Genomic DNA, 26866 nt, shown 5'->3' on the forward strand with positions numbered 1-26866 from the left:
TACTGTTATTATTATTACTATTATTTATTTTGCCTAAATATTTCATCAAGAAGAACCAGAACCTTTTTAAAAGCTCAAATTCATTAGTATTTTTACATTTCCTCCTAACATATGTGGTTATATAATCACTATACTGAATTCTTTACATGAAGAAAAGAGCAAAAAACTAGAACTTGTTAAGTAAGTAGTTTTGAATATTTCTATAGAAATTAAATTAACTTTCAAAATTAACTTGTTCTCCAAATAACAATTTGCTCTGGTTTTAACTCACGTGCAAATATTTTCCCATGTATTTTTTATTTTGTTGTCACTACAGAACATAGATTGTTGCATTTTTTTTCTGGTTAATAAAATGTCACAATGATAATAGCATATTAGCTATGTTTGTATTATGGAATATGTAGGAACTGAAAGTTCATTATTATTTGTTATTACTGTTTTACTGTAGGATGTCAGCTGTAATGAAATCACAGCTTTGCCACAGCAGATAGGCCAGCTGAAATCTTTAAAAGAACTGAATGTCAGAAGAAATTACCTCGAAGTTTTACCCCAAGGTAAAAGCAAATGAACAAAAAAATATCTTTACAGTAGCTCTTCTTATTATAATTTTGAAAGTATTTTTAATCATACAAATAGATATAATTAAAATGTAGCTATTACCTTGTGTTCAAATTTATTGCATTTGGGTCTGCAGAACATAACATTCAATAGTATCTACTGAAGAACAGTGTGTGAGGTTTCTTCAATGTATCTTTATGATTCTAGGCAACTTTTAAATTAAACAAGTGTTGTCTGAATGCAGTATGGAAACTGTCAGCTGAGTTTCAGGGGAAAACAATTCAAAGTATTTGGTTTAGAATTTCTTGTCACTTGTATAGCAACACTCTTTTATTTCCCAGTATAAAATGGAGTAAATGTTGATCTTAATTCCTCTCTGAACTTGTATTTTTCCTGAATGCAAAAGAAGTGTTATTCAAAAATATTTTATTATTTTATGCCAAAAATAAAAACAGATATAACACCTTCTCTCCTTTTTATTACTTTTAGAACTAGTACAGCTTCCCTTGGTAAAGTTTGACTTTTCCTGCAATAAAGTGCTTGTGATTCCAATTTGTTTTAGAAAGATGGTGCAGTTACAAGTATTACTGCTTGAGAATAATCCTTTGCAATCTCCACCAGCACAAGTAAGTAATAATTTAAGTTGTGCCTTAATATTGGATGGCTGCTAACACATTTTAGAGTGTAAAATGTCACCTTCTGCAATTGCAGGCTTCCGAATTTCAGTCATCACAGGCTGTCGATAGTTGTTGATATTTAAATAAGACATAGGATGTATCTAAATAAGATGTGAAAAATATCCTCTGTTCTCAGTATGAATTTGCACAGCACTTAAACCAACACACATCTGGATGTCCATTCTGATAGCTGTTAATTTTTGTGATTTCTATCTGCATATGAAATTTAACATTGGAATATGCATGTAATTTTGAAAAAGACTCGTAGTAAACTTCCTGGGTTATTTTGCTTTCTGGTAAAATGAATACAGTTCTAAAAGGTTCTACAGTGATTTGCTAACTTTAACTTAAAAAATATGCCTAAATAGTCTAAAGCATAATCTATGTGAAATTTATTTCACTTTAAAGTGTAAGTTCATAGATTTTGATGCACAAAGAAATAAAACTCCTCTTTGGAACTGTAGGCCACTTTGAGTAATAAAAGTAAATTAATGCATCCTGTGTTTGCTGCTTAAGGACAATTTTGTTGTTAACCTACTGGACAGTAAATTCAAACTGCATCTCCGAAAGCCACAAGTGTTCTGGCTCAACAGTTGTTGAAATACTTAAGAATTTTTATTCTATTGGAGAAATGCTTTTCATAATTGATAGTGATTATGCCTTTAAACTAAAAAATACAAAGCAAGAGGTGTGCACTTAAAGAAACTTCTAAAATGAAGGTGAATTGCATCGTAAGTATGCTTGGACACTATTACAAACAATTTGACCAAGAATATAAAGGGCACACTAGCTAATTAAACGTCATGGTACACTAATTGTGAAAATAATTAATTACTCTATTTATAGTTAGTAATAGGCCATACCATATATTTTAATGTCCTTTTTTTTGAGTTAGAAGCTCATTTGGATTTTTGTAAAGAATACATTTTCTTGTTTTCTGTTTTAGTCTCTGAGGGTATTTATACTGGTACACACAAATAATTGAGTATATAATTGAAGTAATTAGTAATAAAAAAAATCTATTTTCTTTTAAGTTAAATTTGTAATATTAGTTGAATTTCAGGGAGGTTTATACTAAGTGACACTTGGAATAAATTGCTTTTTAAATTCTAGTTATAAACCTAATTTTTTCCTTATTCCACAGATTTGTACAAAGGGTAAGGTGCATATATTCAAATATCTAACTGTACAAGCATGTCAGATTAAAACAGCAGACTCGCTGTATCTTAATGCCATTGAACCACAGCATTTGCCACAACCTGTGGAAGAGAGGTATGTATGAAGTCTTACAAACAATAAAATAGCATTTATCTTTCTGTTCCACAGTTTTGTTTCTTTAGATGCTATTCAGAGTGTACTTCTTTGCACAGAGATTTAATTTACTTTTATTCTAATGCAATCCCCGTAAGAGTTCAGAAAATTAAAAATCAATTCTGATTAAAGTTAACTGTGCATTAGTTAAGAGTTTAAAAGTGAACCTTAGTTTAAGTCTAACCTCTTTCTGGTGGACTCCTGGAATACATTGAAAATAATCAGATGGTAGTTACACAATATGTGTTGGCTTGGTCTATCTACACATTAAAATAAATTTTAATTTCATGTGTTGTTTTGTGATTTTTGTGATATATTTTTTGATTTAGATGCGATTGTATGTTTGCACTTTTGTGACATTTTAATCTTTTTTAATTCATCCAAAGTCATCTGTCAAACAAAGTGAACTTCATTAATGCTTTTTAAATGAAGTGTGCTGATTTGTTAGTAACATGAGGCAAAATCTTATGTTGAGTATCAGACTTGTAGGAAATAGCATCTTGTGCCATGGTTTAAGGACAGGAACCAGATATAAAGCAGCTCCTTTCTATGTGAATCTCCATAGCTGGTTGGAAATCAGCTTTTAGCCCAGTCTTTCTCTGCTAACAAGGGCAGTGTAATACAACGAATCAGAGAATGTATGGTATCTTTGAAGAGAAATACTCAATGAAAACAAAATGTTGATATGAATAATAGTAGAGATGTTACTGCTAAAATCCTGGGGAAAAAAAAAACCAAGGGCTGTTACAGAATCTCCCTTTCAGTCATCTGAATAAGATTTAAATGGAATTGGTTTTGTCCATGTACCTTTGGAGATCCCTGTGTGAATTTCTATCAGATAAGTGTCAAAGGTGAGAGGAATCCAGGATGAGGAGTAGGTATTCCATTTGGGAAACACTTACTGATTTTCTGTTTTGTTCTTTTAGTATACAAGAAAACTGACAGGAATGTCATGTCCTGTTTGGTATTTGGTCATATTGGATAATGCAGGTTAGGGTAAGGGGAGGGTATAGAGTAGAGCAGTTTCTGCAAAACAGTCTTCAGTGTTTACTGGCAAGAGGTAATTTAAGATTAGGATTAATGAATCAGATGTCTTGTTCATGTGAAGACTGATAAAGCTCCTTTCTTAAATTGCTGTGTCAATCTGAATTCAGTATCAGAGCTTTCAGGATAGCAAATAAAGGGATATAAGATATATTTTTTAAAAAAAGTTTAGGTGATGAGAGTACTGCATCTAATAGTGCACTTCAAAATGAGTAGAGGTCATATTGGGTAATGAAACCAGAATAGTGAGCCTTTGCTTCTGTTACAGTAATTTTCTCAAAAACCTAAATTCCAAGGTCTATTTTAAGGCACCAAAAGGAGGTTTCTGTGTTAATAATTATTTGAAGCCTGAGGGAGATATGAGTTCTGTTTTAATGGATCAGTGATTGCAATTGTATCAGTTGACTCCACTTTGAGTTTTACCATTTTGGTTTCTTCTCCCATGGCTAAATTGCTTCAGTCCTGTGCTGCTTAGTTAGTAACTAAGCAGTTTTGCATAGTGTATGGACAAAAACAAGCTTAGTAGCAGATTATTTCTGTTGCTTCATTAATCCTTAGGCTAATTAGCCATTCAGTCTGATCTATTTTACCATCACCAGATCAAATGTTTGGTGTTTTACTGTACTAGGCTATTTCACCTTCTTCCATTAAGGATAGTTTGAAATTTGCTCAGAGTTAAGTGAAACCAGAACAGAATTTGAATGTAAATGCTATGATAGCTTTTTACTGAGTTTTAATTTTTTTTAATTCACATCTAGCATTGATGACATCTATCCAAGTAAAAAGGACTCAGATTCAGGTGTTGGTAGTGATAATGGTGATAAACGTTTGTCAGCAACAGAGGTAAGTTACCTGCCTTTTGTGTCAAACTCCTCTCCCAGCACTCATATTTTGATTGTATTTTAAGTTTGGTAAGAATGTGAAAAGATTTTCATACTTAAACCTCTGCAACCATATCCTTGACATGAATTTTACACTAAGAAATGGCTAAAATAAGGATAAAAGGAGACTGTGAGGTTTTAAAATTCTTTTTTAAAATTTTTTTGTCTGTTCACTGTCCAGAGTAGGCATGAGATACTTGCTTCCAAATGGTTACAGACTTTCCAATAGTGCAAATCCTCCACAGTTTTCTGGCAGTTTACATAATCTAGAGAATGAGAAACAATCCAGAATTCATGTCTGCTGTTTTCAACAAAGTAAACACGGTAATAGGTTACAAGCTGATAACTTCTCACATAGTTTTCTCTTTGCCTGATTACTCTTTCCTGTTGGGAATTTATAGTGCCCAGTCTCAGTATGTTGTGTGATGTGGTTATGAAACATTGCTGTAGTGTAGAAACTTGAGAAACTTTGAAGATTTTAATGTGCTTAAATATTCTGTCAGTTAGGCAAAGCTGAAGCTAAAGCTTCAGATCTTTTCCTGAACTTTGCTGTCTGTCTGAGCAAAGAGAAAGGGTAGCTTTGTGGGACTAGTGCTGTCCTAAGCAGTTAGAACTGATTCACAGAGGTTTTTTTCTGAGGCACTCTTGAGCTGAATAGGGCACTAAACCTGTGTGGAGTTGAACTGAATAGATAATGATAAGTAAGTAAATAATTAGTAGTATAAATCAGTGATGATTGTCTTTCTGAAATATACAGTAATGGGATTTGTGGTCTGACTTAATGGGAAAGGCCTCATATTAAAAGGGTAACCTTCTTGCTACTTAAAATATTTCACAGTGATTCTTTAGTGGTTTTGTCCTCCTTTGAGGAAAAGGGATTTTGTTTCTTTTGGAACAAATGTATGAAGAATCAAGCTTAGGTACTGAATTTATAGTTACTCAAAAGCAAATTGAACATGAATTCCCACTTACTCACTGATTGTTCTTTTAAATACAATAGTAGTTTAAAAAACCTCGTGTGAATTTCCAAGTATTTTGGCAAGTTTCTTGGTATGTGGAAATGAAGTAGAATTGTTATGAATTCTAGCCAAATCTCTAATGGTTTACCTCTAGCTGTAAGGGGTAATGGTATACCTCTAGCTGTTCAGAGGCATTTACAAACTATTTTGCCAGTCTTACTCTTCCTGAAGCTCAGTTGGCTTGTTAATGAAACTTTTATCCCAGGATTTCCTCTTTAGATATAAATATCACCTTTAGAAAATAGATCATGCTACCTGTAATCAAAAAATAGCAATCGAAATACTGCAAAAAATATTTTGAAGACTACCCACAATGAACCAATACATTTTTAATAGCACACAACTTGTAAATATAAGAACAGTTTGCTCATTCTATCACCACCTGACCGCTGCTCTGCTTTTAAGGAGAAATAGATGCTGAGATCAGTAATCCCAAATGCATTTGTTAGTAAATTTACCATGCACTTTCCTTCTGATGTGACCTTTAATACCTGTGTAACACATGGGAATCATGCAAAAAATACCAGCATGATGCAAATACAGGCTCACATGTGTTGTTAATTACAGTCAGAAAGTTACATACCAAACTTTGGATAAACATTAAATGATCAGTCATAATCATTAAAACATTATTCTGGAGGGTTTTTTATTAATATAAACTACTGTTCAGTGCAGAGGGTAGTGGCTATTGAGTTTCTATTCTTTTACAGAAAATACATTGTCATTTTTCATGTGTAACTTAATAACATAAATGAATCACTTGTTTGAACACTAATGTAGTTTTTAGGAAGCTTGCTAATTGACTTTGGATGAATACACAGAAGAGGGAATACTTGATGAAATGAACTGTTTTATAAATCTCTCTTGGACTTCGTAGGGTCCCTACAGCATCAGTTTCCCAGCTGTAGCCATCCTGGGCACTTCAAGTGGAAGGTATCTTGTAGCATTGCTGAAAAGTTGATCATTGCAACTTGAAGGCAAATTCTGCCTTAAGGCAGTCTACTACCATTTACCTCACCTTTTAGGAAAAATACAGCATTTTGATTATTTTTCTCCCTTCATTTGATCTTATTTTTCCTTTTGTTAAAATTCATTAGAATGAAATTAGAATGGTGTCTGTGCTTTATTACATGTATGAATAATGCATTACTACCAGCAGGAATATATGTGAAGACACTTACAAAGTGCATCATCTTAATTCTGTCTTAGAATAATGTTAGATATTTTTGATTCTGATTTGTCTGTTGCCTTCTCTTGCTGTCTCAATAAAAAATAAAACTGTGGAAGAAGGAACTTGGATACAGTATTTCACCTGTAAAGGAGTGATACTTTTGTATATCCAAGGCTGCTTTGTGGTTTTGTTTCATTGTATAGTGGCAGTTTCATAGTATAGTGGTGGAGAATAAGATGCAGAATTCTGTAGGTCCTGAAAGGAATTTGTTTCTGAATTGAATGGTCAGTTCCTTTTTTTATGCCAACACTCCAAAATATTTTCTTCAAAGTGTGTGTTACACTGGTAAGAAAAAATATTGTACTTGTTTTGGCTCCAGAACTTCTAATAAAGTGTGTAGGAACATTTTAGTGTACTATTTTCAAAATTAACATAGCATCAACTTTGATCAAGAATAATCAAATTTAGTACTTAAATGTCATGTGAGATACAGCCTGAAAGAGAAGGAACTTCTCTGTAACCTTGGTTGTCTGAATGAATTTATATTGTACCTATCTTATTTCTGTTTGTTAAAAGTTGTTGGATTGTCATTGCTTCAGATCTAAAAGGCTTTTGTGCTTAGATTACTTGGAGTGTCATTTGTTTTCTGTTGGAGTTTCATTTTAAAATATCACTAATTTTAAAATTCTAAATTTATTTTTAAAAAAGCTTTATGAAGTCCCCGAACACCCTTTTTTCCTCCTTAAGCTGAAGAGTACAGCCAGTGAATTCATAGAGTTAATAGCATGTAGTTTATTCATCAGAAAGAACATTCATTGTTCATGTTTACGTGTTTTGGGTCCAATGTATTCTTGGAAAATAGGAGTAGGAATAACCACGTGTATCTTTGATTGAGGTTTTAAGAGCAAGGTGGATTTGCTCTATCCTTTATCACAAACTTTAGCTTCAGGAGTTAGAAAAAATATTTTCTACATAGATTATGAACATCTAAAAGTAGCAGGAATGGCAAACTTCTACTAGAAGCTAGTGAGAATTAAATAACTGATTATATGTAACACATTTCATTACAGATCTTTTTTGTTACAGTGGTCTGAACTGATAAAATGGGGAATATAATTTCCTTAAAAAATATATTTTTTAAGGATATGGAACAGAGTGCTGTTTGTATTATGTAAGTTATAATTACAGAATACATGTGTGGAAAATGTATGCACAGAGTAGCAAGTTACAGAACACAGGGCATTTAAAGAATGAGCAATACTCATGGACTTTCTGGAAAATACACTTGCAAAGTTCTGAGACTGTTGTGGTGGTAAGTTCTCTGTCTCTGAGGAGCAAGAATAAAAACTTGGTCTCTCCTGCAAACTGTGGTTTTGCTCTAGCTCACCTCAGGAGAGGATGTGAGCAGGTTCCACTTGAGCAGGTCACTGCTGGCCCTGCAGAGAAACAGAGCCATAGTGGCTTAGAGCAGAATTGTGTCTGTGCTTCCTTTTGCAACTGCTATCTGTAAAATCATAGACAGGATAGGTTTGTTAGATACAAGCCAGTGTTTTAGTGTACCAGCCAATAGAGCTGAAAAAATGGGTGAGCTTTTAAGTCAGAAAAAGCTAGTGTACTTGAGAGTCTATGCTTTTTTTTCCCCAGCTGTCAGTTAACATAATTGAAGATGGTGCCTTCCTTGATGTTGATCTTGCTTGCTGTAGGCATTCAATTCAGAAGCTGCATGGTAAAGCAGGGAAGAAAAGTCATGGAAAGAAAGGAAAAAAAGGGCTGTGATATGAGGCTCAGTGTTTCTGCAGATTTTGGTGGCTGCAAGGAGGCCCTTGTAGTTTTCAGCTGCTCCAGGGAAGCACAGAGAGAGGCACAGTGCAGTGGTGTCAGTGCAAGGAGAGGACTAGTGCCATGAGTAGGACAGGAAAAGAGGACATGTGAATTATTCTACTTGGCAAACCTCATGTGAGGATATATTCAGTGTGGCTATAACTTCTTACAACAGGATGTGGTCATGTTAGATGCTCTAGTATCCTGTTCCATCTTAATTTGCAGCCCTTTGGTGAGCAATCTTGTTAACATGTACATTTTTATCATTCTTGGTTTGAGCTTGGACTAGTGTTTCTCTTATTTTTTCCTAGCCATCTGATGAAGATACTATCAGCTTTAATGTTCCAATGTCGGACATTGTGGAAGAAGATCATATTATAAAGGATGATTCAAGTCACCATGCTAACTCAAGAAAAGGTTGGAATGTAGAAAACATGGAAGTTAAATACAGGAAAATTCTGTTATTGATTCCATGCCTGCCTACTTACCCAGAAGGCTTTGAGCATGCATATGCAGTTGTGTAAAAATGAAAAAAAAAATACATTACTTAGAAAATCTTTACTATACTGAGTTGAGTCTGTCTAGTAATTTTCAACAGCAATTCCAAAAAACTTGCTGCACCTTGTCTGAAGAATTAATAAGATCTGATTCCAACTGGGGGAAAAAAAGTTAAAGTTGGTTTGAGCCGTACTATCCTTCAGCGAATATCAGTGTTCGGTAATTTAGCAAAGTGCAATAATGAAGTCTATTTCTATAGCTGAACTTAGTGTATATATAAAGCTTTTTTAGTCAGTCAGCATCACCTCTGGAAACAAATAAATTTATTTGTATTTTGTGAGAGACCTAATTTTATCCAATTTTTTTAAAGTAACTTACGTTTTTCTAAATTACACTACATACTGATAGATAAACAGTGGTTCTCCAAGTTCTGCACATACTAATGATAAATGGCAGGATGAAGTCAGCAAGCTGCATAGGGAAACCACATGAATAGGAGATTGCATACCCTCATTGTTACCCACTTTAATGAAGTTCCACGGAGAACTCATCAGAATTTGGTAAAATATGAAAAGCATTAACAGGATTTTATCCTACAGTGTTAGCAAACTGGAGAGGGTAAATCATAGCTTCATATCTTTGGAAATAGTATACATAGGGAAAAGATTGGGACAGGCTCTAACTAATTTTGCTGGGTGTTTGGTTTGTTACAGCATGGTAACTCTGAAATTGCATTCAATTGCAAGTCACTGCCTAAGACATCTGAATTTCTTAAAACACTGCACAGCTGTCCAGCTGTGTTGTGTTATTGCTACTGGCAAGACAGACTTGGTGTAGTTCAAAACTGGCTCCTTCAATGCCTGTTTTGGTGCTTCTGATATACAACTGTATATGCCCAGGAAATGGATTTATTACAACTTAGAAATTGGCATCACTGTTTACAATGACAGGATCTTAACCTGTTTGAAATGTTTAATGTGAATTTAAACTTCATTTTTGAAATAATTCTTCTAATTTTTTTTTTTCATTGCTGTTCCTAGTGGAATTCCATCAAGGATCTGCTCACACGTTTGTCATTGATGAGTCACGAGAAACAGGAAACCAGTTTGATGAACAGGATACTCTTACTACTGAATTTATGAGCTACATTAAGGCAAGTTTATCACAATGTTAAGTGGGGAAAATATTTCTGCTACTTTGGTAAGTGCAGAGTAAACAGAAATGATAAACAGCAGGTATTCTAATAAATAAGAGATGCAGATGATAGTAATTGTTCTAAAAATACAGAAAGCAAAAATAGGCAGGTAAGTTTAAAATTATTACAATTGATCTAGGACAATTTACCCAGAACTCTTTTTAGGATATGTGAGAGTTATCCTTTAACTATGTTTAAGGCTTGAAGGAAAATGGCAGGGTTTTTTTGTGCTATTTGCTTTATATTTTGAATTGAGTGATTTATTGTGTTGGTTTCATTGCTGAAATGAGAGATGACTTTGTCCTAGCTGTGGTGGCTAAAGTTTTGAAATAATGTTATGGTATTAAAATACATTTTCTCAATTTTTTAAGCATTATAGTAGCATTTCAGAGATCCTTAAAGACAAATTATATCAAATCACTTTCTAGAATCAGTGCTGCATTTTTGTTGTCTTATGGTACGTACCCTTGTTACAGGAAAACATCATGGTCTTTGTTCCTGTAAGGTGAAGAAAGATGAAAAAGAATGGCTTTATTCATTCTACTAGGGATTGTCACTGGGAAATGAGCCATCATTGGAGAGTGTTAGAGAAGCTGGTACAGTCTTCAGTGTCACATACAGCAGAATTGGGCAGAATTTATTGGTACAGGATGATGCAACTGATGTGCCAAACACATGACACAAAGGAGGATGAGCCTCTGTTTTCTGCTGTTTTTTCTCTAGAAGTACAAATACATATTCATTCAGAGAGCTTCTGTCTTTACTGGCAGCTGAACTACTTCAGTGCTCCTGACTGAGATGAAGGAGTTGCTAAATACCAAGTGGAAACATAAAAAAGATTCAGGTTTTCAAATAAGTAGCACTTCATGTTTGTAGGTGTGGGGGATCTAATTTGGCTACATTGAACCCAAAATAACTGGCTGGCTGATATGAATTCCTGGATGCAACTTTTGTTCTAGTTTGTTCTCTTTAAAAAAGAAATGATTCATGGCTGTCAAAACTGTAAAATATGAATCCTGTTAATAATTATGCATGAAGTATGTAATTGCCACTGTTTGCATGTTTGGAATTTCCTTGCTTTGAAAACAAATCTGGCTGCAGTAGGAGAGTGAGGAGAAGGAGAGTTGGGATCGTGCTTAACTGAAGCATTGTTTCTATGTGCCAGAAAGTCACAAATGGAATCTGGGACATAGAACAAAGAATTGTTATGCTGCTTGACTTTCTTTTCGCAGTTAAGAGAGAGTAAGGGCTGTTGACCTCAATAAAATCTTCTGAATAGAAGATCTTGTAATCAGTATCTTAGAAGGGGGTAGAGTAAGGAATAGAGCAGAAGTGTTGGATTGCTTCAACCAGCCAGCCGAAAATGTTACATAAATTAGGTCAGTGCTAAGTCAGAAAGCAAATTTATCTGCCTACTTAATTGCAAAGTTCAGGTCTCATTATCACTTTTGTCTGCTTACAGAGCAGAGCAGCAGAGTGTGATGAATTACTGAGAATAGAAGAGGACACGCAATGGCAAGCAGACGAAATGTGAGTATTTTTTATGTATCTAATTAATAATTAGCTATGTCTTTTAATTAGTTTGACCAGGACTGGTATGACTTTGCTGTTTAATAATTCTGCAGATTTGGAGGCAAGACAATAACAACCTTGCATTTTGTGTGTGCTCAGTATTTTACATTTTATTGCTAAATAGAGTGGATGTTATGTTACAACTAATTAATTTGTATTCCCCAATAACTTTTTATCTATGTAAAATGCAGTCTTTTTTAATTAGGTACTTATTTTGTTTATTAAAGGCATTGCTGAAAAAAGATAATCAAAACTTGCAAGATGTAAATTTAACGGACATTTAAAAAATCAATTTAATTAGAAAACATATCTTATTCTTTTTCTTACTTTTCATAATTTTGACCTTGAAGCAATCATTAGTTTATAGATATTAATTCCAGAGTAGAACAAATGAGCATCAGTTGCTTAGTGCATAAGGAAAGGAAATTCAACATGACTGTACTGTGAAGTTGTCACTCGTCAGAACAGTGTAGTCCTACATAGTATTAAAAAAAGACGCAAACCTGAAGGGAGGAAAGAATGAATATTTTCTGAAAGAGCCTTATTGGCAAAACTAATGGGAGGTTATCTAATCCCCAAAAAGAACTATAAATGTTGAAAAGCAAAAGAAAGCAGGCTGGCCCCTATAAAAACTCACTGTGTGTACTATTTGTGCTGAAACAATACATGGGACGAGTGCCTTTAAGAGCACTCATAAATAAATGCTAAATGGTAAATAAATGCTTAACTTTAAGAAGTCATTCTGTTTAATTGAATGCTAAAAGTTTTAGGTTCATCACATTTATTTATGTATGTATTAGGCTGGGAGGCTTTGTTAAGGACAAAGTGTTGGAAAGTTTTTTTCAGAAGGAGCTCTTTCCTTAAATTCAGCACATGCCAGTGTGCAGAGAGGCTTTTTTTCTCCCTGTAGTATTTGCATGCCAGTTGGAAGGTAATGTCTCGCACTGAAATTCAGACTACCCTTGATAATTGCTGTTGTACCTTTTTTTGAATGTTTTTGTTTTCTGTTATAGAATAAATTTATCAGAAGAACAAACTATTGATATAGCAATGATAGAACAACTAAGAGAAGCTGTAGATTTATTACAGGATTCCAACAGGTATGCTTACAGTAGCTGATATATAGTAGTATAATAATATAATGTAATATTTTTTTTTTAATGAATTACCTTAGAGTTATCTTTTAACTGACAACTGAAAGCTCTCTGGAGTTACCAAGTGCTTTGTTAGCATACCAGTGTGTGCAAGGTAGTTAAGAAGGAAACTCAAATTCTCTCTCGAGTATCTAGACAAGATTCCCAGTAAATTAAGAAGGGACGAAAGAAACGAGAGGCGAGGACACCCCTTAACCATTCATCTCCTGTACACCACTGTGATTATTTGAAGTTTTGTGTAGGATTGTCACATTTCTTTTAGGGACTATAAATTTTCCTCTTACTCATGCTTGGTATATATTGTTGGAATGAGAAGAGCTTCTGGCCCATCTTCATGCCAATTCAATGACGCACCTAAAGGAGGTGCCTGAATTAGTGGTGGGGTTTCTTTAGTTTTCTGAAATCCAAAGGAGGAAGAGGCAAAGAAAGTTATTTATATTTCCCCTGACTACAAAAGACAAGCTTTTATAATTTAGATGCCCATTTTAAGTGGCCAAAGTCACGTAGAATGGCTCTGGAACTGTGGCTAAACAAAAGAATAAGCATTTAGAAGAAAGCAAATGATTGCCCTACTGGAGAAGTATGACAATAGTGGTGCCTGTAGTTCTGTCTGTCTGGATGCTTGCTATTGCTTTTCTTAGTGTAATCACCTTCAGAAATTAAGTTCATTTCAAAACTCTTTTTAATTCTTACTTCTGTGAAGTAGCTGGTTTGCAGCTTCATTTATCTGAAGATTGGAAAACCTCCTTGTCGCTTCAGCCTTAAGTATGCTTGGTTCTCTTTCCTCCCTTGATAGCTACTTGCTTTTGTGACTACACTGTTCTTTACTTTAAATGCCTGTTTTGAACTGCTTTTTCACCTAGCAGACTTTTGTACTTTTAGGACAGAAGTTGATTCCTGCTAGTATTTCTAAAGAGACAATTAACTGGTTTATTTTACATCATGTAAAGAATACTTGAGTGTTTGAATCATACACTAAATACTTGAATCAAAAATATTTTGGCTTAACAAAATATAAAATTAGGAAATAAACAATTAGGAAATTTCTTTAGCTTCCTAGTACCATTTTTTCTGCATCTCATATGAGGCTTATTACTTTCTCAGAAGAGTCTTGTAGTTAAAAAAGGAAAGCGTTTGTTTTGGAAAAAACACCAGCGGAAATATTTCAATTGTTAGCCTGATAAATTTAGTCATTTTGGGTTTTTTTTTTTTTTGTTTCCAGACATTGCCTTAATATTTCCTACATATTTAGTACTTCTGTTAAATTAAGAAGGTCAATAAAAGACAGAAAATCTGGTTTTTGTTTACACACAGGTTTCATTAGTAATACTACAGTAAATTTCAAAAATTACTTTTAGAGGTGGCTAATCATGTCATGTATGTCTGTATTTCTCTCCTGTTGTTTTTACAGCATGTTGGGGGATTTGTGGCTGCACTTTCTTTTTCTAACCTTAAAATATGAGCATTTATATTTAATTTTCTGAATGCCTTATAAGCTTTTGAATGTACACCTCCTGTGTATTAGCATCCAGTCCTAAGCAGCAAGATACCTTTGAGTACCCAATACTTGTCAAATGATGCCATAGACTTTCAGTCCTCTGAGCCATGGGTTCCTCATAAATTTTTTTAAATAATTCTTGGATTTTATGGCATTTCGTATTTGTCTCATACTCAAGAAGTTTTATGTCCAGAAAGGAATGTAAATGCTTCATATTTTTAAGATGCACAAAACTTGTATTTGCTTTTAACTTAAATCTAGAGCGTGTCAACAATTGTAACTTTTTCCAGTTTCCTTTGTGCATCGATATAACTCTGGTGGCCTAGTCAAGGTAACCTGGTTGAAATAACTAACTCTATGCAGGACCATCCTTATCTCACACTGAAGGCCCTTTAGGAGAAAACACTGTAGGGGCTGGAGCAGTTGGTGATTCTGGTGTGCTTAATGTGCACTGACTGGAATTCTTGCAAGCTGTTTTTGCTAGTGGGTGTGATTATTAAACTTGTTAAATGCTTGTCCAGTTACTGTTCTGCAGGACACTGTTTCCAGTGTTCTGCAGAATTTAAAATCTGCATACCCTATTATGCATAGACAGCATTTTGTTTCTGGGAAGAGACTTTGAATTCAACCTTTTTCAGTATTTTTGATGTTTGCATTGTATTTCTATATTTGCCTTCCTATATTTCCTGCTTTCTTTCATTTTCTGTTTCACTGCTTTGTTTTCGGCCACTGTAAATTAAGTGGAAATATCTGGGCAGGGCTGTGGCTTCCATTTGAATACTGAATGCTAGAGATTAGATACAGAAATCTGCAGGCTTCTAGTTAACAACATGGGTTTTGGTAATAAACAGGTTCTTTTGTTTTGATACAAACCATTGCTCAGGGTGGTACTTTGCAAGTGAAACCATGAATGATGCTTCAGACTGAACTGAAGTATCAGGGGGCATTTCCAAAAGCTCTTAAGAGATGACACTGAACAGGTTAAAATAACTATAAAAGTATTTCATGGATATATTTCTTTGTAATTAAATACTGAACATAATGGTTGCCAAAGTTATAGTCCAGTACAATGATTTTATTTCAAACCTTGCAGATTAAGCAGGGGTATTTCAGAGATCAGTGCTGTGAATCTGTATCCTATAGAGCCAGAAACAGTTTTAGAATTTCATGAGTCTACAGTAAAGTGTGTTTATATACCTGCTTTAGAAAAAAAAATAATTTGTTAGATGCTTCATGTTCAAGTTGCTACACAATGAATTACATATTTGCCTTTGTCTTTATACATAGTGGTCAAATACAGATGGACATGTCTTCTATTGGTCAGGTATGTTAAATGAGTGTATAATTACAAAATATTCTGGGGAGGGAAAGACAGAAAATGAGCCCACAATTTCAATTTCAATTGGTAATCTGCCAAGTAGGGAAGGTAAAAAGTAAGTAGGCTGAAGGGCAAAGCTAATTTATGGAATTGTTGTGGGGTTTGTTTGCTTTTGTCTGTGTGTGTGTGTGTCTCTATATGTGAAGGTTTTCTGTGTTTCTGTTGCTTTTTCATTTTAGTTTCCCCACCCTGTTTCCCTGTCTGTCAGTTCAGCTGTGCATCTTCAGCTACCATTAGATCCCCCCCTCCCACCAAATCTCCACCTTTTGGTGTAGGAAAACAGTAGTATATTCATTAAGAATAACCCCAAAATAATTTGTAAAATAAACATTAGTGGTTTTCCAGACTACTGTCACTATAGTTGCAGAGAGTATAGTTATAGTAAGGGGTTTGAGTTTTACAGTGTGATATATGTTGCTTATTATTACTTATAGTAAGGGGTTTGAGTTTTACAGTGTGATATATGTTGCTGTATCCTGTCTGGTGAAATAATGTTTTTTATCAAGTAGTTGGTTTAGATTTACATTATCCACCTGTTAGTGCTGGAACTGCTCTTACATAGTATGTACTTGCTTTTCTGTCTGCTTTTCATCACACTATTTGTATTAAATACTTCAAGGTAATGCTATGCCAAAAGAAAAAAAAAATCTATTTCCAGTAGTACAGACAGAAGAGTTACTTGTCTTACAGAGAGAAAATGCTGAAGAGGAACTGGAATTCCAGAGGAGGAGGGACTTGATTATGGAGAAAGCAAAGCCTGAAGCAAGACCTTGTGAGCAGGGTGAAAAATGGTCATTGAGCCAGGTATGGAAGTGTCCAGATGCAATAAATGTGGAAACATTTGGAATGGATCATTGCATTCTCTCAATTTGTGTGTGGGGATAATGGGTTTAGGCCCAGTGTGGGGATTGGGTTTTTTTTTTTCCTTAGCACAAATCTCAAGGTTTGACTGTAAATGGAAAGTTGATTAAGACCCATCCCTTTGGAAAGAACTTATATAATAAATATATCCAATAAAAGCATAGTAGTTGCAGGGGTTGGGTTCCCCTGGAAAAAATGTCGTCTCAAAGTTTGATCTTCAGGAAAATGGAGTACGTGACTCCTTTTCTCCCCTTACCCCATATACTCTTTTGTAGTTATGTAAGTTTCTAAATTTATGTTAACAGCAGTTTTTTTTTTTAATTGTATTTAATAGTGCAAAAAGACTGTATATTGGTTGAGATGATAGTTTTTAAAGTTTCAAAAATATTTGAAGATTTGTACATTGTAATGATCCAGAAATGTAGAGCTACAAAAAAAACCTTAAATAAGGAGATTGTGAGAAGAAAATTACAGAAGATGCTGTCTATATTGGCAGTACCTTAATATTGTCTGTTCTATCCAGAAATAGGTGTTGGTTTTTTTTTAATATATCTTGATGCTTTTCAAATATTTGTGTGTATAATCATAATATCAAATACTACTGTGATAAAGTTCTGTGATTGTTGGGACCTAATGTTCCAAGTGCTCTCTTCTGTTTCCATGTTTTGTCAATTAAAAAAAAATTGATACTAGGAAAGGTGTTTTGGATTGAATTATAATTTACTTTTACTTACGCCAGTTGTCTTTCTGCTGAGTTGTGATCACTGCTGAATTAATGATTTTGTTTCATATTTATCAATGTGGTGTACATGTTTCCTATGTAACTATAACAGAAGTGGTAACAAAAGGTATGTTATGTTGTAATTATAAATGTAATTGTTTACAGAATATCTTTCTTCAGATCTGCATTTGAAATAATCTGTTTTTGCAAATGAAACCTTCGTGATAGTTTAATTAAAATTGGCATTTTAACCAACAAACAGTAAAATCTTAAAAAAGTACTTATAATCCCTTAGTATTGAAGCAAAAAATTAATGACAAATCTGTGTGAATCGTTTCCACATGGTTTTTAAAAAAGTTCTTCAGCTAGCAATAGATGCATTTATGATTCATGCAAATTACTCATTTGAGTGAAAAAAAGAATTAAGTATTAATGTGTGTCTGACTATAATTAGTAAAATTTCCCATTGCAGTCTATCACTAATACAGGTTCTGAAATCTTTTTTGTCTTTTCTTGTTTTTTTTTTTTTTTTAACTTTCCAAATATGCAGAATGATCTAATTGTTTGGAACACAAGTGGGCAAACATCTCACAATGAGGTAAGATGTCATTTGTTTGTCTCTTATATGTTTTATATTAATGTTTCATAGACTAAATGAAACATAACTGAATTCCACAGGACATATGGCTGAGATTTGCATCAGAAATGAATATGTGGTTTGCTTGGCATGTGGTTTAATCTTGTCATCTCAGAGATTTACTAGGGTATAAAAATGTGCTGTCTGATCATTTGGTTTCAGAGTTATGCAGTTTAGTAGAAAACATTTAATTTTTTTACATTTTCTCCATTCAGACGCAATTTTTAATTTTTCTTTTTTTTAATTCTCCCTTGTTCAACAAGATTTTCTATTGATTTCAGTGCAGTTTCTTTTTTGCACATTTGTGTCCTGTCCTTGATTAGTTATCAGAGAGGAATCTAATTTTATTGATCCTGTAGCTTTCTAGTGTAAATCTCGTTGGAAGTTCTAAATGGCAAAAACCACATGGAGCTCCTTATGGAGATTATTTACCTTCTTTCTTTTTTTTTTTTGGTGCAGAAATAAGCCTTCTCTCTCTGTATTGCATTGGGCATAAACATATTGCAAATTTATGAGCACCCAGCCACCATCCACCAGTCTTGGTGATGGGAATTCTGTAGTTCCCAGCTCCCAGTGGAATCACTTTTTAAGTGGGATTCCCAGTATGGGGTTTGGTCATAGGACTCTCTCTGTGTTGCCATTGGTGGTATGATGCTGCTCCATTCTTCCTGCTGCAGCTCTTAGCTGAATTCAGGGTCAGGGGAGATCCTACTCTGAGGCATAAACTTAATTTCCTCCTTTCTGTTTTTAAATGCAGAAATTCAGTGTTACCATGCAGTGTAGTAATTAATTCTGTGAAAGAAACAAATGTGTCTAAGGAAAAAAACATGCCTTTGCTTTGGTTTTTAAATGTACTCTGCCACAAAAGTGCATGTTTGATGGAACCAAGTGATGACATGGGAGAAAACTGATGAATAATTGAGCTTATTTATAACTAGGGGGAATATCTTGCTGTCTTTTGTCAGAGTCTAGTCTTTTCTACCAGAGAAATAGGGTACAATAAAAAAGGGAGATTATCATAGGTTTGGGACTATATTGTGATCAGATTATGGGAATAGTTATAACATGCAGTAGTGTTAATTTTTGCATTTTGCATGGTCAGATATGCTGAGATATTTTCTGGGTGTTATTCTAACTTTGATGTATGTTCTGGAATTACACAGAATAAGGATAAAAGTCCAACAATGTCTCCTACTACAAACACCACAATCCCTTTTGGCCTGAAGCCACGATCAGGTAATGTGGGAAACTGGTTTGTGTGTACTGGTTTGGGGTTTTTTACATCTCTGTTATAATTAGATATCTCTTTTTCTCCCCCTTAAAAAGTAAGCAATGTAACATTTTCCATACAGTTAGGAGAAGCTTAGAAGATTTTGAGGTTCTCTAGTTTTGAATAAAGATTGAATTTGTAAGAAATATTTATTTGGCACGTTATATATGGATCAGTTTTCATCCATTACTAGTAAATTGGATGTTCTGTAAAATTATATGTATATTAAAAATGTGTTTGGATATAACTACACAAATTTTATATACATATATGTATTTATCATCTGTGCTGACATACTAATTGAAATAAGATTTTTTGCTTGATTGGCATCTGATGATACAAATTAGATTTTGTTCAATAATATGTGTGAATAATTAGGCCATTTTGGAAAACATTTGTGTTGCTCTCAAAATTTTTCACTTCATTGAGTCTGTCAGTAGTTAGGCTTGAGTAAAGATCAAGCATTATGGAAAGATTACATCTTTACTTCAGCCAGCAACTGAGTTCAATGAATTTGCAATGCACTGTATCTGTATAACCACCAGTCTTTTAACAAGCAGCAGTTTATTTGAAAACAAACAAATTAAACCTAAAAACAAGTAGCAACAAAAAACCTCCCAAACTTAGAGATGTATTTGAGGGCTTGGTAACATCTTCCCTTAAAAACTGAATTAGCTACATGATTTAATTCAGTTTTTGTCTTCTCTGTGTGGAGGTAGTCAATATTAAGTCATGCCATATCGCCTCTAATGAGTGTCTGTAGGTTTTCAATATGTTTCAGCATACTGAGACTGAAGTTCTGCTTTCTCTCATTCACCACAAATGCTTTGAATCAAGTGATGGTAAACCCCTGCAAGCTTGTAGTTTCCATAGCAAAATACTTGGTAATAATGGCAGCAGTTTGTGAAACTGCTGGTGGAACATCACGAAAAGGTTTATGAAATTGTACCCATAGATTTAGTTGGTTTTTGTTGTTTGGTTTGTTTTTGGTTTTTTTTTTTTAATTTTTTAAGTATTAGAAAGCTGTTTTTGTAAAGGAATATACTTTAAGTTTCTCATGTAGTTGTGATATATAGTTAGATCTGTTCAACTGCATTTCTTTGGTTGTTAGAATGTTAAACTTGGTCTGTCTTGTTTCTGATGATTTAGAAATGTTGATATTTCCACATAAATTTAAAATGCAGATTAAATGATGAGCAAATGGGTTCTTTCAGGATGTGTTGAAAATAAAATATTGAGTAATACTGCATAGTCCAGTGGCAATATTGCAATATCACTGTCAAGAGAAAAAGGCAAAGGATCCTGGGCCATGTTGCTGCTTTCACAGGATGTGGGCTGTGCTCTGAGCCCACAGTGAAATCTGCTGGGGATTGGAAATTACTTTGTGGAAGAATAGGCAAGACTGTGACTTCTTGTTCAAGTGTTAGTTTAACGTGCACTTTTGAATCTTGGCATACTGTGCCTGAGTTTCTTATACTTCATGACTAGAGTAGGTCCAGGTGAAATAGCCTAGTGATTCTTTTTTTGAGAGAATTTCTAGAAAGACTGGATTGCACTGTTTGCAACAAAATCTCCAAGTCACATGATTCAAGACCAGATCACAAGTCCTACACTTCATCCTTTTTTATATATTGCAGCTCTGTGTAGCCTCATTGAATACCAAAGTCAGTTGGTTAGAACATGCTGATTTTCTGCACTGTACAAATTGAAGTTCATATATTCTAAAATCTTTGAACATGCCAGTACTGGGGTATCTTTTGGTCACGTTATGGTTGCATTAAACTTGATCATGTGATTTTTTTTTTTTCCCATATGAGGAACCCATTACTGCACAGTTTCTCACCTGATCATGTCTAACTTCAGTCATCTTACCTTAAATTTATACCCTGTAAGATAGGGGAACTTGGCAATACTAAAACTCTATGTCCAGTTTCAGATAAAAATACAGTATATTAGCTATGTAGCACCATGTAGCAAAATGAAACCTTGCACAGGCATAGTAAAGCTTCATATTGTTTCATCTTCTGCTGTTTTGCTAACACATAAGAAATACTTAGAGGTAGAAGTAGTACATGTCAGAGAATACTGGCATGTTTGTGAAGCCTGCATGTTTTTCCTTTTAAAGATGGTTTGCTTGGCAGGTCTGTAGTTTCTTTATTGTATTTCCTTTAAAACTTTGTATACAACTTTTGTGCATTTGAACCATTCTACCACTGGCTGGAGTTTGTACTTGTTAATTATACACTGCTTTATTGTCATAGAGCTGAGCTAGTGAAGAGGTCCAGCATTTCTGTGACCCAGGAAGGTTTTTCAGCTTAGTTTGTAGTATATTTTAATAGGTTTTTTTATTTCCGTTTTTATTGGCCTTCAGGGAAATGTTAAAACTTACTGGAAGTGTAAGCTCTAATGAAGTTAAATAGTCCTAATGAGTTCTAACTGTTAAACTTTGTTAGAACTTCCATCTGAATTAATTGGCTCTATAAATCTCTTAAATCCAAGTGCAACATTAAAGGACATTGAAGTGTTCTAACTAAAATGTGTCCACCATGCTCTGTGGAAAAAATAGTGGCAAATTTTCAATGAAAATATATGCAACTGTATTTTTTCTGAAATTGGAGAGTTTATTTTCACTGTGTTTATTTTCATCTATTTAAAGTGAATGTTGCTTTCTATTTGACTTTCCATCTTCCTCATCATTTCATAATGGTTTATGTCTCTTGGACAGGTGAAAGTAAACTGTTCTAGACTTGTGGTAAAGATTCCAGTTTTTTGAAGTACACACACAAATATAAGTGCTTCCAGAGGATAAACCACAGTGGCTTAAACTTCTGTGTTAGTACATACTGATATGTGTTCAGGATTGAAGGTCCTTTTGTACTTTCATTTTTAAGCTAGGCAAAACATCGGGAAAATTCATATCTGATGGCTGACAGAAAGAACCCAAAGTACCCAAAGAAAATATTTTGAAAGGTAATGAATGTGCTTACATTTCTTGAAAGATTTTTTTCCAAGGGTCAGAAGTTTACATTGCATGTAAAAACGATTTTTAATTTTTTCAGATTATTTCCTTCTGTATTTTAAATATTTTCAGAGAGTATGGACTTTTCAAATTCATATTAATTTTGAAAACCTTAAAAACATTCCATTGAACAGAAACAATTTTGTTAGAGCTGTAGTTCTCCTCTTGGGATGTGCATTAACTCTCTGAAAAGGAATCACTCAAAATAGCAAATAAATTTAAATTCTCCCTTCTTTATCCATGAATTAATTAAAATGTTCAAAGTGGTGCTAATTGTTGAAATTGAGAATTGCCAAGGTCTTGTGTTATCTTTAATGTGCCAGACCTTCAAGTCTGGCTTGAAGCAGACATTAGAACAGCTTCTAATACATCTTGCAATCAAGAGTTGTTTTTCCTTTGTGTTGTGCCATTTCTAGGTCACTGTATTTCTTAGCTTCTGCTGAAAAAAGTGACAACAACACAAACAAAAAAATTTCTATTGTCAGAGGCTGAAGCAAACACTGACAAAACTTGAAGCCACAAAGCACTTTGTGTTCTGAAGTGAGAAGTTGTTCCCTTGCTACTGTTCATGTAGTGTGACATTACTTGTGAATCTAGTGCCATCAGTTTGGGTGGCATTGAAGCACAATGTTAGTAGCTATGCTGGGACATGCTTGTATTTCAAGTTAGTTGGAACATAAAATGATCAATGAAACTTTACAGTATTTTTTTCACATCTGAGTGCTCATTACTGTCTTTCTATCTCTGGATATTTATTTCTTCAGTTTATTTTCTTTCCTGAGTGCATTATCTGTGTACTTTGCAAAATAGTTGAGAATGCCAATTGCTACCAGAGTCAGACTGTTTACTTTTTGCCATAAATCTGTGTACTGTTACCCCCCTGGTGTTGACTCAGAGTTTGTTGTGCTGACTCTGAAGTTCAGCTGGTGTCCCAATAGCCAGAAACAGTGACCCAGCCTCCCAGCCTTGGCAAAGTCTAAAGAGAGTGAGCTGTGGAACTCTGAAAAGAAGTTTAAGGTGAAGTTTTAAATGACACAGTCTGAATTACTATCATGTTAATACAGGTTCCAAAATTGTGGGAAGGAAAAATCCTACATGAATAAGATCCTTCTGAATATTAGTTTGGAATGTTAGAAAAGAGAGACTTCTTGTGCTTACTGAAACTTTATTTTGGACTTTCTTCTAATATTTGGGTGATTTTAGTTGCTTTTAGATCTACACAGCAATCTTGATTTGTGTTTATGGTTTAGCATTTAGGGTAGAGGTAGTTTATAGCCTCTGGTTTGGTCTGAGGAATATGAATGTTGCTTGTGTGTAGGATTCAGTAGATAAATGTGAGGATACATGTAGAAAAGCAAGAAATGAGTGAATTAATTTTATTTTTGCAGAAGTAGTAAAGGAACACTGTGATCAAATACAGAAAGAGTTCATTAAGGAGCAACATCACTGTGAAAGGTAGAAAAGACATTTAAATCTCTGTCAGCAAATAGAAAACCAGTGTGAAGCTTTGAAAGGATGGATGATATGCTGAAGAGATTCAGGAAGGAGATATTTTAAGTGTGTCAGTATCCAGTTCTGAAACAGTGTAGAATGGAGGTTTGAGGAAAGCTTGGGGAGAAATCCTTGCCACAATTCAGACAAGAGACAGAAGTGCAGAGTAGATGTGGTGGGGAAGGAAAAAAATTTCCGCAGAAGGATCTGAGGATCAGTAACAGGTGGTGTTGTGACTAGTTAAAGGAGAGAAGGCAGAATGGATAGGGAGAACAGGAGCTGTATTGCTGCCCCAATTTAGTTCATGAGTGGTCATGAACTGTAGACATGATATGCTTTTACTGTCATCTGGTGAATAGTCTGCAGACTGTTGCAGCTTCTGTGGAAATGTACAGTTTTGTGTACTTCAGGGACCCACGTTGAATAATTAACGATGCTGTGTTTGTTAGAAGACTGTCTGTGGTGCAAGTTTGCCAAAGCTTGTTGTGCAAACTCAGCATCAGCCTTTGGGGGTATTCTATGCCTATTCTTGTCCCTGGGAAGCCTCTCTAAAAGTTGTGGAGGACCAGTACTTACATAATGTGGTGGACCCATTGTGGATTTGAACTTATTGCTGGGGGAGTTAGCAAGAAAAAAAGGTAGTGCTTCATTGATTATTAAGTGAATTAAAATGAAAGGAAAGCAACTGTGGTACGTGTACTTACTGAACATCCTTCAACAAAATGAGGAGTGATATCCAAGTGATAATGTAGTTGCTACTTCCAAAATCAGCTGGGAAATTGTAATGTAATAATATTTTCATATGAATGTGTAAGTTTTCTTTGTGAGAAGTATTCTTATTATGTAGTTACACAAATATATAAAAATCCTGATTCTGTGGTATTTTCCTTCTTGAAACTTGACAGCTGGTATATTTACCTCCTGACTCAGAGTAAGGGTTTTTATCAGGCTATAAAGTAAAATCTATGGGTACTTTTTCTTAAAACTTGGTTGTAACAAGTTGTGTGAAGTGCTATGGTTACAATGATCTTGCTAAGCTTAACAGCCTTAACTGCACATATGATGTATGATTTGCAAGTACTAACATTTAACTCTTCGTTCTTTTTATTCTGCACCATCTTTCATTCTTTTCTCAAAATTTATGCATTTTGTATTAATCACCTTTGAATTACATCTTTGCCATTACCATACAATCCTAATGCCATATATGAAATGCTGCTGCCCACTTTTATCCCCATTCCGGTCCTTATTACCACCATGGTTGGACTGGTTATCACTCCCCTCCTGCAGACCCATCCCTCAGTTTTCCTCCTATCTCCTTCAACACACTTACACAGGCACAAACATGGGACAACTTTAGCTACAGTATCCCATCTGAAGGAGACAGTGACAATGGTAGGTGTTCCATATATAACTTACTTTACTTATTTTCAGAAACATGAGTGTGTGGTGAATGCCCCCCGTGGCTAAGGACAAAAGACAATACTCTCCAGGGGTTGTTCATAAGACTAAATTCCTCAGAGGATGCACTTTAATTTGCTCTGGAATATGTAGTGTCAAAAGTCAGAGTGAAGTTTCACTCATTTCTACTCTGGCAAAACAAATTTTCCCATTGTATTAATTCCAAGAGCTATTTTCATTGTGAGTTTATTTACTTGTTTTATTTTCAAGCAACAAAATTAACTGCTGTTTGAGTACAACTTGTAAAAGTTGAACTCAAACAGCAGTTAATTTTGCTGCTCTCTCTTCTGCATTTTTTTACTTATTAGTTTTTGAAAGTTACTTAGCTATTAAGATATCCTTCTTCCATCCACATTTATTGGTGCAGGTGCATAACTAGCATAATAGAAGAATCCATAAAGAAACAAAGCTGAAACAATCAGCTGAGCAAAGATAGTGATTTCTGTCCAATAGAAACTGTTGTTAATAAGCTGTTCACAGTGAAGGTCAGGTACATTAGTGGATTTTTGTTACTGCTGCTTTTGTTTTGTTTTTCTCCAGGGGTTTGTTGTCAAAATACACTGAGGCACAGCACCAATATGCAAAGTGGGCCATGTATTGCCAGTTGCCCTAAAGTAGAAAGGTATTTAGATATTAAAAGGTTGTGAAACTTTCACAAGCATCAGATTGAAACCAAGACCACAAATATTGAATGATAAATGCAAACATTTAGCTTACAGTTAAGGAGACTTTCCTGTCTTGACTATTCAGGTGCCACTCTGGAAGTCACACTTGTACCACACAAAACTTCAGGATTGAAGCCTCTTCACAAGAGGGCATTTTGTTCTTAGTTCAGGTCTTTAGTTGGGAGTATTTCCTATTTGCCTCAGTGTTCTTGATTATAAAACCATAAAAGATAACATATGTAAGGAATCAGCTCCATAAGGAAAGTGAGTGTGGAGTATAAGAATTCTGATACTGGTAACTTGAAAAAACTGAATTTAGTTCATGATGGTTTTAATCTAAGGTAACATTTCACTTATGAATAGTGTAACAGAGAGACCTAGAGGTGCTTCTTCCATCAGTGCAGAATTTGATCTGTGTTAACCTAAATTTTTTAGTGTTTTAATCTTCTAAATGAAAGGAATGGCGCAGACTAGCTTCTGCATTTGGAACAGATAGAAGCTTCATGTCACTCAAATCTTAAACCAAATGCAAATATTAGCATTTATTATCTTGGAGTGTTACAGCAGAAACTGCTTTTACAACTGCATATTTTTTTTAATTGGGGCTATTACATTTCTGTTACTTAAATTTAGACAATAAATCAGTCAAAGAGAAAAGTAACTATGAACTTTCAGCCTGACTTCAGCTCTGCCTGTCATAGTCCAACCTTCTTTTTGTCTGTTATATTTAGAGTCAGGTTAAATAATTTTGTGGTTTGCCTGAAGGATGACATTGTTACACTAAGTACTCAATACACTGAATTCCTTGATTTACAATTAATAGTGGAGAAATGTGCACTGAAATTCAGTGCAGAAATGAAAATTTTTGCCAGGAAGTTTGTCCTTGACAGTGGTATGTTCAGCATGTTATTAACTATGTTATTAACTATTACTCATCTAACTTGTTGACACTTTTTTTGGCAAT

The 26866-nt window shown here is 34.4% G+C and overlaps 1 protein-coding gene across 7 annotated transcripts in view; it reads left to right on the forward strand.

Moving 5' to 3' along the window:
* LRCH1 (leucine rich repeats and calponin homology domain containing 1) overlaps positions 1-26866 on the forward strand; it is a 116492-nt gene that overhangs the window by 62148 nt on the left and 27478 nt on the right. For 3 of the 7 annotated variants that reach the window (XR_010440494.1, XR_010440506.1, XM_064714707.1), the window contains 13 exons: positions 449-554; positions 1048-1184; positions 2380-2507; positions 4349-4433; positions 8794-8899; positions 10021-10133; positions 11638-11705; positions 12761-12847; positions 15687-15723; positions 16468-16581; positions 17910-17957; positions 19160-19232; positions 25067-25171. Coding sequence is in view for 2 of the 7 variants with exons in the window: in XM_064714707.1 (XP_064570777.1) it covers positions 449-554; positions 1048-1184; positions 2380-2507; positions 4349-4433; positions 8794-8899; positions 10021-10133; positions 11638-11705; positions 12761-12847; positions 15687-15723; positions 16468-16581; positions 17910-17957; positions 19160-19232; positions 25067-25171 (1207 nt within the window). In the remaining 5 variants the exon portion in view is untranslated. The remainder of the gene's footprint in view (positions 1-448; positions 555-1047; positions 1185-2379; positions 2508-4348; positions 4434-8793; positions 8900-10020; positions 10134-11637; positions 11706-12760; positions 12848-15686; positions 15724-16467; positions 16582-17909; positions 17958-19159; positions 19233-25066; positions 25172-26866) is intronic. The other 4 variants (XR_010440497.1, XM_064714722.1, XR_010440496.1 and 1 more) reach the window with 3 other exon arrangements.

The sequence above is a fragment of the Zonotrichia leucophrys genome, chromosome 1 (assembly GCF_028769735.1).
Source record: "Zonotrichia leucophrys gambelii isolate GWCS_2022_RI chromosome 1, RI_Zleu_2.0, whole genome shotgun sequence".
In the NCBI taxonomy this organism is placed as follows: Eukaryota; Metazoa; Chordata; class Aves; order Passeriformes; family Passerellidae; genus Zonotrichia; species Zonotrichia leucophrys.